The sequence below is a fragment of the Dendrobates tinctorius genome, unplaced genomic scaffold, assembly GCF_039654945.1.
Source record: "Dendrobates tinctorius isolate UK_male_01 unplaced genomic scaffold, ASM3965494v1 ptg000020l, whole genome shotgun sequence".
NCBI classification, from domain to species: domain Eukaryota; kingdom Metazoa; phylum Chordata; class Amphibia; order Anura; family Dendrobatidae; genus Dendrobates; species Dendrobates tinctorius.
This window is the reverse complement of record NW_027361688.1, coordinates 8,259,325-8,273,161: the sequence shown is the minus strand read 5'-3', so window position 1 is coordinate 8,273,161 and position 13,837 is coordinate 8,259,325. Positions and strand designations below refer to the sequence as shown.

The 13,837-nt window shown below is 47.1% G+C and overlaps 1 protein-coding gene across 2 annotated transcripts in view; it reads right to left on the bottom strand.

Annotated features, from left to right (window-relative positions):
- Positions 1 to 6,548, bottom strand: part of BRAF (B-Raf proto-oncogene, serine/threonine kinase) — a 33,093-nt gene extending 26,545 nt beyond the window's left edge. The window contains exon 1 of one of the 2 annotated variants that reach the window (XM_073567589.1): positions 6,324 to 6,548. In XM_073567589.1, coding sequence (XP_073423690.1) covers positions 6,324 to 6,446 — 123 coding nt within the window. In that variant the 5' untranslated portion in view covers positions 6,447 to 6,548. The remainder of the gene's footprint in view (positions 1 to 6,323) is intronic. The other variant, XM_073567590.1, reaches the window with a different exon arrangement.
- Between the last annotated feature and the right edge of the window lie 7,289 nt (positions 6,549 to 13,837).

Sequence of the window (13,837 nt, the reverse complement as noted above, 5' to 3'; positions counted from 1 at the left end):
GAGCGGACACCACCCCTCCTTATGGGTCCGACCTTGTGCGGCGTGTACAGTAAACGGGAAAGGAGGGTTCACGAGGATTTGAAATGAGCAGACCTTTATTAACTACTCAATATTTTCTTCTTATTACAGATTATATATATAAGTTCGCCAGCCACAGACACATAGGGCTGATCAGTCTTTACTGCTGCGGATCCATCCCGATGCTTAGGATAAAAGGGGATGTGGACAGAATTTGGTGCCGGGCTGGAGATCTTCAGATTCCTCGGGCCGTCCTCACCCTCCGGTCTAGGGAGACGAACCAGCTAGACGAGTTCCATATTTCAGGCACTGCAGCCTTGAGGGCGTCACTGGGATTAATAGTTTCTACATGACACCTGCCAGGTATTAGGAGCAGGCGAGAAGTGGCCTTCACACTCGGGTCGGATTGGGAGCTGGTTTCCCACCCACATCATCGTAAATAAACCCTCCACCTCAGATTTTCCCCAACTTTCCCTTGACGATACATACAACAATATATCCCCCAGCAATCAGGTGTGATCGGTGGGATCACTATGAAGTGTTCAATTTTCCTGCAGTGACACCACAGGTGGAGCGTGGTATTGCACAGTGCCTAGTCAACTCTATGCACTGCCTGTGCAACGCAAGACAAAACAGGGCCACCGGAGAAATACATCCTTTATATCCACTTTCCTCTCTGGTCTACTAACTCATGACTCCCTTTGACCAGCCTAGGGGATTAACAAATTGATTCGAAGACCTGTGGCCCAGTGGCCCCCGGCGGGGAACCTCCTAAGCTGACAGGTAGGAGAAGGTTCTCAACGCTCCCGTCCAGCAGCCGCAGGACATGGACGCGACCTCTGGACAAGGGTCCTGTAAATTTATTCACCCACGTATATTTAGAAACATCAACAACTATGAGATCTGTAACCAGATGCGAAGCCCGACATCTTTTTGTGCATGCCCGACTGTGTCCGCACTTACAGCTTCTGTTTTCATTCATGGTCGTCTGAGGAAGGTTCTGTTGGTAAATATACTTGGGAAAATCATCAAGATCCGCCGCTGGCAGCTCCCTAGATAATTACCAACCAATGAAGTCCACGATGTGCTTGATGGGAGACAAGTCTGGAGATGCTGCAGGCCAGGGTAGCAGGTTCAGGCCACGTAGAAGCTCGTACTAGCACGAGCAACATGTGGCTTTGCGTTGACGTGTCGGAAAACAGCTCATGGGACACATTCACTCGTGAAGGCCTCTTCATGGTATCACCCACTCTCCATTTCTAATCTCTGGCTTTCATTGCGTCCAATACTCGTCACTGAAGAGGACAGACCTCCATTCCAGGCCATGAAGAGGCCTTCACGAGGGAACGTCCCACCAGTTCTACTCCCAGTATTACGGTGTGAGGTGGAATAATGTTTGGTAGCTGGGACCACTCTAGTGTTTATTACATGTAAAATAACTCGGCCTTACATTGATGTGGTAGAAGCCAGTGGTGCGACCATTTCTTTAAAGTGCCCCATAAGCTGCTTTTTAAAAAAGCAATGCCTGGCTACACATAGCTCGTGCTACTGTGAGCAACCTGTGGGGCCTAAATGTGCTACCATGGCCTGCAGCTTCTCCAGACTTGTCTCCCATTGCGCACAACTAGAACATCATTGGTTGGCAACTGCAAAGGGAGCTGCCAGCAGTGGATTTTGACGATCTGCCCAAATGCATTCAGTACAGTAGAACCTTCCTCAGACAACCATTAATAATTCAAAGCAACTGAGTGCAAGTGCAGGCAAAGAACAAACTGCAGTGTGTACATGAAATATCTGGCCATTACAAGTCTTGCACCTATTTTTTCACCAGTTTTCCTTTCTACAGACTTTTTAATTATCATCCGTCTCTGAGCCTGTGGGTGGACACTAGTTATGTAGTTTCCTATGCACAAACGATAGGGATTACTACTCTCCCGTCTAAGTAACACATGTTCAGCAGCATGGAGAACATAACAGCAGTACCGAGCAGTGTAGCTGTGAATGCAGCTCTGGAGGACATTAAACAGAAGTACTGAGAAGTGTAACTGAATCCAGTGTCGGGGCGAGATAAAACTCTTACTAGAGAGCTGCACCTTCAGCATGCGTCTCTCACTGCGATCCTCCCTCCACTCTCCATAGACCTAAGTAGGCAGCTCTAATCTGATCTCTCAGTGCAGCCGTCTCGTCTTCTGCAGGACAGATTTTAGCCGCTTTACATAGTCTATGATAAGATCCGGAGGAGAAAAAGTGGCTCGATATTTTCTCTGATATTTGTCCTGGGATTTCACGGCTACTGGGATGTCAGTGAGCTGTATACAATTCACAAGCGGATCAGTCAACAGAAGCCGATGACGGCCTCCAGGTAACGAGCGAAAACTTAATGATTCACCGGATCTGGAGGAGATGAGGATTTGTTCTTGTAAACCTCGAACATTCGCTGGATGATATTCTCAGATTAGGAGGTTCAATCCCAGATCCTCGATAATAAAATCGTGCTCAGAGTCGGACAAGACGCTGAGAACTGGTGGCTCCACATATCAAGACGACTCAAGACGTTGAGCGAACCCACCACCTTTCTCCAGGTACAAGCGTTACTGCTGATCGACCAGTAACCACGAATCATGTGGAAGTAAGGGATTCTCCTTATATAAGCAACGGTCGCATAACGAGGCACATCCACCGGCTCACGCTCCACATCAGAAGGTGAGAGGCGCTGCCTACAGAGCGACAATGGTCTCATGCACAGACCCCCCATTCTAAATCAGTAGGAACCACGCACAACACTTGCCAGTATCTCGGAGGCCACAGTCTGCGGAACATCAGAAGAACATCCCACCTCCCAGTGTGACAGCGAGGGCTGCGAGTCCTGACCCCTTTATCATACCCGCCATACTCTGAGCCTTGACTGCTTTATATTAGATCCAGCAAGAACGCAATTTAGCAATTTGCTGTACAGTACTGAGAAAAAGGGGCACCCACCAATGAGCCTTCACCACCCTTGACCATGTCAACATTGGTTCACTGGATGGTTTCCTTCCTATGACCACTTTGGCATTTACCAACCTCTACAGTCCAGCAACCCCCTACACAGGAGCCACCAGATACCTGGCACCCCCCCCCCCACAGGTACCGCTGGACACCTGGTACCCAACCTCCCCCAAGAAGCCACCAGACACCCTTCCATCTTCCACAGGAGCCACCAGAAAACTGGTTGTCCTTCATTCATATTACACAGGAGCCACCAGACACTTGGTCCCCTCTGACCATCTTGCACAGGAGCCACCTGCACCCCTCCATATCTTCCACAGGAACAGCCAAACACCTGGTACCCCTCCATCTTCTACAAGAGTCACATGCACCCAGTACCTCCACATCTTCCACAGGAGCTACCAGAAAGCTCATACATACCCTCCTCATCTTTTACGAGAACTGCCACACACCTGGTACTCACCACATCTCTCTTCCACAAGAGCCACCAGACACCTCGTAGCCCCCCAGACCAAGGACACGGACTCCAATCATCAGAGCTTTATACATGGGAACCGGATGTCAACCTCAAACATTGCCAATATGGGTGGTCTCGCTCAAGGCTGAAGTTCTCATTATGACCGGGTCTTACACATTTCTTCTTGAGCTGCAGGACCACCGACTCCGGAGACAAAACGAGCGATGTGAACCCTTTGGGAGGAGTTAGTGAGTGTCGGAACCATGATGAACTGATATTGATAACCTGCCCCAACAAGAGACGATCAAGACCCGTGCACGGTATGCTCCCCCTAGTGGTGGCTTCAGACAGAACTTTCTCTCTGTGTCCATGAAGGGGATGCAGTGCTCTGTGTTGTATAGATGGAGTGTGCACCAGGTCCAGCCATGAGCTCTCCTGAGGAGCAACTCCTTCCTTCTTGTAGATTGGGGAGTCAGAAAACCTCTTCAATGGCGGAACGTGGTGGAGATTAACGAAAAAAAAAAAAAAAAAAAAAAAAAAAAGAATGCTGAAGCTGAACCGGTTTTTCTACGGCTTGAGAATCAGACGCTACAAAGCCGACGAAAGGTGAAGTGTCCTCGGCTCACTTGATTCTTAAGGTTGGATTGTAGGATCTGGGTGTGAGAACGAGCGGGAGGAGAACCGAGAAACACCAGACTAACAGCTTGAACATGCATCGTGGGCAAGAGACTGCAACGGCCGGGGGGGGGATCTGGGTGCAAGAGGCCGCAACAGCAGGAAGGGGGAAGTCTTGGGGTAGAGGCCGCAACAGCAGGGAGCAAGAGACCGCAACGGCCCGGTGGGGGTCTGTGTAGAGGCGGCAACATCATTGGGGGCAAGGGCCTGAGTGGCCACAACAGCACAAGGAAACTTATGACCAGGTCCTCCAAAGACAGCAATGGAGGAGCAAAGACCTGGGTCATGGCAAACAAAAATTTGGCCACCATCATGAGTTAGGGGGCGCTCTAAGCCACTTATTCTGAGGCAGAGGCTCTCCATCAACCAGAGCTGTGGCATCAATGACCGGAGGGGAAATCGTAACCGATTTGGGTTTAGGAGGTCCTACCAGTGATTGACAGTCCTTCCCGTAGGACACTGTATGCAAAGAGCTGTCAATCATTGAGTAGGACCGCCCACCGGACTCCTATAAACCACCAGGGATTTCAATGACTTACTCCAGGGGGCGGTCCTACTCAGTGATTGACAGCTCTCTGCACGCAGGGACCTATGAGGACTGTCAATCACTTGTAGGACCGCCCACTGGGCTACTCAAAAAAAACAGGGATTTCACTGAATAAAAACGCAAGTTCCACTGAACCTTTTCCCACAATCTTTACTTTCCTTCTGCTCGTCTTCTCCTGCTCCACCCCATGCAGTCCACAGATCAGATGTCACAGGTTCCCTTTAAGGAGTTATCCACATTATACCATCCCTTTACTCAGGGACCCAACATGTGAGAACAAAAGGGGCCGGAGCGGAGTTGCCACAATTTAGTGATTTTAACACCGTCCCCGGCTGCATTTCCCTCCACAGTCGGGCGGTCGGAGATCCTCCGTGCGGGGAAAACCATAATAAAGGAGGTAGCTCCTCTTAGTCCTGCACAGGGAGGTGAAGAAGAATCCTAACTGCTAACCTGTCAGCGGTCCACAATTAGTCCTGCACAGGGAGGTGAAGAAGAATCCTAACTGCTAACCTGTCAGCTGTCCACAATTAGTCCTGCACAGGGAGGTGAAGAATCTTAACTGCTAACCTGTCAGCTGTCCACAATTAGTCCTGCACAGGGAGGTGAAGAAGAATCCTAACTGCTAACCTGTCAGCTGTCCACAATTAGTCCTGCACAGGGAGGTGAAGAATTCTAACTGCTAACCTGTCAGCTGTCCACAATTAGTCCTGCACAGGGAGGTGAAGAAGAATCCTAACTGCTAACCTGTCAGCTGCCCAGGAGAGCTCCTGACACCTGGAGAGTCTCTCAAAACATCTCACCTGGGGGCGTGCACAATGCCAGTGCCCTTCTGGGGGTGCGGAGGCAGCTCTGTCACCGCTGACCTCTCAGGAAGGGATCGGATGCCGTTGCCTTCCCGGGGGAGGGGCGCTGACCTGGCCAGCAGGGTTTGTGCCATTTCTATGGCACTGGCCATAATCAGTGGTCACAGCTTCCCTGCACAGTTTCCACCATACTTTACACTGCAGCTATGCAGGTTTCAGCACAAATCTTTCTACATTTGATCCCGGGGCCCTCAGATAACCGCAGAGGAGTGAGAACACGAGATGTCACGACGGCTGCATCTCCAGTCACGATACTGGCGGCCACAGCTGCTGACACTATGTGATCATGACACATCCATATCCCAACACCACCTTGTCACACCATAGGAGCCAGCCAGACTGTGTCACAATGTATCCCAGGGCCATAGTGTCCTCCGTCTCCATAATGTCACGACACAAGTTATACCCTCATGATACACCCGTCCCGTCATGACATGAATGACTCGCTCTCTCCAGAATCACCACTGTGACAGATCCCTGTAGTGTGAGAACACATCTGACAGACCAATACCATCATCATGTCATGACAGAGATCATTGACACCCAAATACAAAAGGCAAGATACAGGCAAATCACGACATACACATAAAGGGACACAGGCTGCTCTATCGTGACATATCGCCATGAACGCGTCACTCACATCCCGATCCTGTCATGGGATGGATGAAAACAAAGCAGCAATGTCACGACAGCAGGTGACAGGCACGACATGACATGACGACAGACACAATGACCGGCCAGAAGACAGCTCCTCGCCGGTGGCTGCGCCGCTCACCTCCTCCGGGTATCCCCCGGCCGCAGACATCTCCCCGGCTCCGCTCAGGCTCCCGGCCTCGGACTCCAGGTCCCCGTTGAGCAGTGAGGGCCCCTCGGCCGATCCCCCGCTTAGCGCCGCCATCTTGAAATGATCGGGAGCCGCGGGAGCGAGCACGAAAGGCAGCAGAGGCCCAGCTGTCCAGTGCGTCACCTGAAGGGGCGGGGCGAGCGGCCGGCGTACGCGCACACGCCAGCTGTGCACCAATCACAGGCGAGAGGGGCCTGAACAAAGCTCTGCTGGTGACGTCACGCCGGGGGAACCCTCGCATCTTAGCCCCTCCTCCCCCCGCTCAGGTGCAGAGAGCGCGTTCCCGCTGCGGCTCTGACGTCATTGTACCCTGCGGCCGTGACGTCACAGGTCTCTACTTCAATCTTCAAAACGGGATGAGATGGGAGACAGACTATTTCCAAAGTGAAGGACCCAGACCAGACAAAGGCAGAGAGAGAGGGTAATGTACAGCATTATAGACTCTAGTACTTCATTATGGAGAAGAGCAGGGGTGCACTACATTTTTTGGGCCAAGAGCTACAATTTCTTTTAAAAGGTACTTACATGAATACATCACCAGAATCACCATCAGTACATGGCTACATCACCGGAACCACCATCAGTACCTGACTGTATCTCCGGAACCACCATCAGTACATAAATACATCACCAGATTCACCATCAGTACCTGACTGTATCTCCGGAACCACCATCAGTACATGAATACATCACCGGAACCACCATCAGTACATAAAATACATCACCGGAACCACCATCAGTACATGAATACATCACCGGAACCACCATCAGTACATAAAATACATCACCGGAACCACCATCAGTACATGAATACATCTCCAGAACCACCATCAGTACATGAATACAATAACAGAACCACCATCAGTACATGGCTACATCACCGGAACCACCATCAGTACAGGAATACATCACCGGAACCACCATCAGTACATAAATACATCACCGGAACCACCATCAGTACATGGCTACATCACCGGAACCACCATCAGTACATAAATACATCACCAGAGCCATCAATCAGTACCTGACTATATCACCAGAGCCACCAATCAGTACATGGCTACATCACCGGAACCACCATCAGTACATAAATACATCACCAGAATCACCATCAGTACCTGACTGTATCTCCGGAACCACCATCAGTACATAAATACATCACCAGATTCACCATCAGTACCTGACTGTATCTCCGGAACCACCATCAGTACATGAATACATCACCGGAACCACCATCAGTACATAAAATACATCACCGGAACCACCATCAGTACATGAATACATCACCGGAACCACCATCAGTACATAAAATACATCACCGGAACCACCATCAGTACATGAATACATCTCCAGAACCACCATCAGTACATGAATACAATAACAGAACCACCATCAGTACATGGCTACATCACCGGAACCACCATCAGTACAGGAATACATCACCGGAACCACCATCAGTACATAAATACATCACCGGAACCACCATCAGTACATGGCTACATCACCGGAACCACCATCAGTACATAAATACATCACCAGAGCCATCAATCAGTACCTGACTATATCACCAGAGCCACCAATCAGTACATGGCTACATCACCGGAACCACCATCAGTACATAAATACATCACCAGAATCACCATCAGTACCTGACTGTATCTCCGGAACCACCATCAGTACATAAATACATCACCGGAACCACCATCAGTACCTGACTGTATCTCCGGAACCACCATCAGTACATAAATACATCACCGGAACCACCATCAGTACCTGACTATCTCCGGAACCACCATCAGTACATAAATACATCACCGGAACCACCATCAGTACCTGACTGTATCTCCGGAACCACCATCAGTACATAAATACATCACCAGAATCACCATCAGTACCTGACTGTATCTCCGGAACCACCATCAGTACATAAATACATCACCGGAACCACCATCAGTACCTGACTGTATCTCCGGAACCACCATCAGTACATGAATACATCACCGGAACCACCATCAGTACATAAAATACATCACCGGAACCACCATCAGTACATGAATACATCTCCAGAACCACCATCAGTACATGGCTACATCACCGGAACCACCATCAGTACAGGAATACATCACCGGAACCACCATCAGTACATGGCTACATCACCGGAACCACCATCAGTACATGGCTACATCACCGGAACCACCATCAGTACATAAATACATCACCAGAGCCATCAATCAGTACCTGACTATATCACCAGAGCCACCAATCAGTACATGGCTACATCACCGGAACCACCATCAGTACATAAATACATCACCGGAACCACCATCAGTACATGACTGTATCCTCAGAGCCACCAATCAGTACATGACTATATCACCGGAACCACCATCAGTACCTGACTATATCACCGGAACCACCATCAGTACATAACTATATCACCGTAACCAGCATCAGGACATAAATACATCACCAGAACCACCATCAGTACATGACTATATCACCGGAACCACCATCAGCACATGAATACATCTCCAGAACCACCATCAATACATAAATACATCACCAGAACTAGCATCAGTACATGAATACATCACCAGAACCAGCATCAGTGCATAAATACATCACCAGAACCACCATCAGTACATGACTATATCACCAGAACCAGCATCAGTACATGACTATAGCACCAGAACCACCATTAGTACATGACTATATCACCGGAACCACCATCAGTACATGACTATATCACCAGAACCACCATCAGTACATGACTATATTACCAGAACCACCGTCAGTACATGACTATAGCACCGGAACCAGCATCAGTACATAAATACATCACCAGAACCACCATCAGTACATGACTATATCACCGGAACCACCATCAGCACATGAATACATCTCCAGAACCACCATCAATACATAAATACATCACCAGAACTAGCATCAGTACATGAATACATCACCAGAACCAGCATCAGTGCATGAATACATCTCCAGAACTACCATCAGTACATGACTATATCACCAGAACTAGCATCAGTACATGAATACATCACCAGAACCAGCATCAGTACATAAATACATCACCAGAACCACCATCAATACATGACTATATCACCAGAACCAGCATCAGTACATGACTATAGCACCAGAACCACCATCAGTACATGACTATATCACCGTAACCAGCATCAGTACATGAATACATCACCGGAACCACCATCAGTACATGACTATATCACCGGAACCACCATCAGCACATGAATACATCTCCAGAACTACCATCAGTACATGACTATATCACCAGAACTAGCATCAGTACATGAATGCATCACCAGAACCAGCATCAGTACATAAATACATCACCAGAACCACCATGAATACATCACCAGAACCACCTTCAGTACATGACTATATCACCAGAACCACCATCAGTACATGACTATATCACCAGAACCAGCATCAGTACATGACTATAGCACCGTAACCAGCATCAGTACATGAATACATCACCTGAACCACCATCAGTACATGACTATCGCACCGGAACCAGCATCAGTACATAAATTCATCACCAGAACCACCATCAGTACATAAATACATCACCAGAACTAGCATCAGTACATGAAAACATCACCAGAACCAGCATCAGTACATAAATACATCACCAGAACCACCATCAGTATATGAATACATCACCAGAACCACCTTGAGTACATGACTATATCACCAGAACCACCATCAGTACATGACTATATCACCAGAACCAGCATCAGGACATAAATACATCTCCAGAACCACCATCAGTACATGGCTACATCACCGGAACCACCATCAGTACAGGAATACATCACCGGAACCACCATCAGTACATGGCTACATCACCGGAACCACCATCAGTACATGGCTACATCACCGGAACCACCATCAGTACATAAATACATCACCAGAGCCATCAATCAGTACCTGACTATATCACCAGAGCCACCAATCAGTACATGGCTACATCACCGGAACCACCATCAGTACATAAATACATCACCGGAACCACCATCAGTACATGACTGTATCCTCAGAGCCACCAATCAGTACATGACTATATCACCGGAACCACCATCAGTACCTGACTATATCACCGGAACCACCATCAGTACATAACTATATCACCGTAACCAGCATCAGGACATAAATACATCACCAGAACCACCATCAGTACATGACTATATCACCGGAACCACCATCAGCACATGAATACATCTCCAGAACCACCATCAATACATAAATACATCACCAGAACTAGCATCAGTACATGAATACATCACCAGAACCAGCATCAGTGCATAAATACATCACCAGAACCACCATCAGTACATGACTATATCACCAGAACCAGCATCAGTACATGACTATAGCACCAGAACCACCATTAGTACATGACTATATCACCGGAACCACCATCAGTACATGACTATATCACCAGAACCACCATCAGTACATGACTATATCACCAGAACCACCGTCAGTACATGACTATAGCACCGGAACCAGCATCAGTACATAAATACATCACCAGAACCACCATCAGTACATGAGTATATCACCGGAACCACCATCAGCACATGAATACATCTCCAGAACCACCATCAATACATAAATACATCACCAGAACTAGCATCAGTACATGAATACATCACCAGAACCAGCATCAGTGCATGAATACATCTCCAGAACTACCATCAGTACATGACTATATCACCAGAACTAGCATCAGTACATGAATACATCACCAGAACCAGCATCAGTACATAAATACATCACCAGAACCACCATCAATACATGACTATATCACCAGAACCAGCACATGACTATAGCACCAGAACCACCATCAGTACATGACTATATCACCGTAACCAGCATCAGTACATGAATACATCACCGGAACCACCATCAGTACATGACTATATCACCGGAACCACCATCAGCACATGAATACATCTCCAGAACTACCATCAGTACATGACTATATCACCAGAACTAGCATCAGTACATGAATGCATCACCAGAACCAGCATCAGTACATAAATACATCACCAGAACCACCATGAATACATCACCAGAACCACCTTCAGTACATGACTATATCACCAGAACCACCATCAGTACATGACTATATCACCAGAACCAGCATCAGTACATGACTATAGCACCGTAACCAGCATCAGTACATGAATACATCACCTGAACCACCATCAGTACATGACTATCGCACCGGAACCAGCATCAGTACATAAATTCATCACCAGAACCACCATCAGTACATAAATACATCACCAGAACTAGCATCAGTACATGAATACATCACCAGAACCAGCATCAGTACATAAATACATCACCAGAACCACCATCAGTATATGAATACATCACCAGAACCACCTTGAGTACATGACTATATCACCAGAACCACCATCAGTACATGACTATATCACCAGAACCAGCATCAGTACATGACTATAGCACCGTAACCAGCATCAGTACATGAATACATCTCCAGAACTACCATCAGTACATGACTATATCACCAGAACTAGCATCAGTACATGAATACATCACCAGAACCAGCATCAGTACATAAATACATCACCAGAACCAGCATCAGTAGATAAATACATCACCAGAACCAGCATCAGTACATGACTATATCACCAGAACCACCATCAGTACATGACTATAGCACCGGAACCAGCATCAGTACATAAATTCATCACCAGAACCACCATCAGTACATGACTAAAGCACCAGAACCACCATCAGTACATGACAATATCACCGGAACCACCATCAGCACATGAATACATCTCCAGAACTACCATCAGTATATTAATGCATCACCAGAACCACCATCAGTACACGAATACATCACCAGAACCAACATCAGTACATGACTATATTACCGGAACTAGCATCAGTACATGACTATTACCGGAACCAGCATCAGTACATGAATACATCACCACAACCACCATCAGTACGTGACTATATCACCGGAACCACCATCAGTACGTGACTGGATAACTGGAACCACCATCAGTACATTAATGCAAGATCAGAACCACCATCAGTACATGAATGCAATGTCAGAAATATTGTCAGCACATGAATGCAGAGCCCAAAACACCTTCAATACATACATGCAACGTCAGGAACGCAAACACTACTTGAATTCAGCAACAGAAACACCATCAATACATGAATGCAAAGCCAGAACCATCATCAGTACATGGATAAAACGTCATAAACACAGTCAGTACATAAATGCAGAACCTCAACCACCTTGAATACATGAATGCAATGTCAGGACCACCGTCAGTACATGAATGTAGCACCAAAAATAGGCAGTACATAAATTCAATGCAGGCACCACCGACACTACATAGTCATATGTTAAAGTTTGGGCACCCCTATTAATGTTAACCTTTTTTCTTTATAACAGTTTTGGTTTTTGCAACAGCTATTTCAGTTTCATATATCTAATAACTGATGGACTCAGTTATATTTCTGGATTCAAATGAGGTTTATTGTACTAACAGAAAATGTGCAATCTGCATTTAAACAAAATTTGACCGGTGCAAAAGTATGGGCACCTCAACATAAAAGTGACAATATTTCGTAGATCCTCCCTTTGCAATAATAACAGGCTCTAGTCGCTTCCTGTAGCTATTAATGAGTTCCTGGATCCTGGATGAAGGTATTTGTGACCTTTCCTGTTTACAAAACAATTCCAGTTCAGTTAAGTTTGATGATCGCCGAGCATGGACAGCCCGCTTCAAATCATCCCACAGATGTTCAATGATATTCAGGTCTGGGGACTGGGATGGCCATTCCAGAACATTGTAATTGTTCCTCTGCATGAATGCCTGAGTAGATTTGGAGCGGTGTTTTGGATCATTGTCTTGCTGAAATATCCATCCCCTGCGTAGCTTCAACTTCGTCACTGATTCTTGCACATTATTGTCAAGAATCTGCTGATACTGAGTTGAATCCATGCGACCCTCAACTTTAACAAGATTCCCGGTGCCGGCATTGGCCACACAGCCCCAAAGCATGATGGAACCTCCACTAAATTTTACTGTGGGTAGCAAGTGTTTTTCTTGGAATGCTGTGTTTTTTAGCCTCCATGCATAACGCCTTTTTGTATGACCAAACAACTCAATCTTTGTTTCATCAGTCCACAGGACCTTCTTCCAAAATGTTACTGGCTTGTCCAAATGTGCTTTTGCATACCTCAGGTGACTCTGTTTGTGGCGTGCTTGCAGAAACGGCTTCTTTCGCATCACTCTCCCATACAGCTTCTCCTTGTGCAAAGTGCGCTGTATTGCTGACCGATGCACAGTGACACCATCTGCAGCAAGATGAGGCTGCAGGTCTTTGGAGGTGGTCTGTGG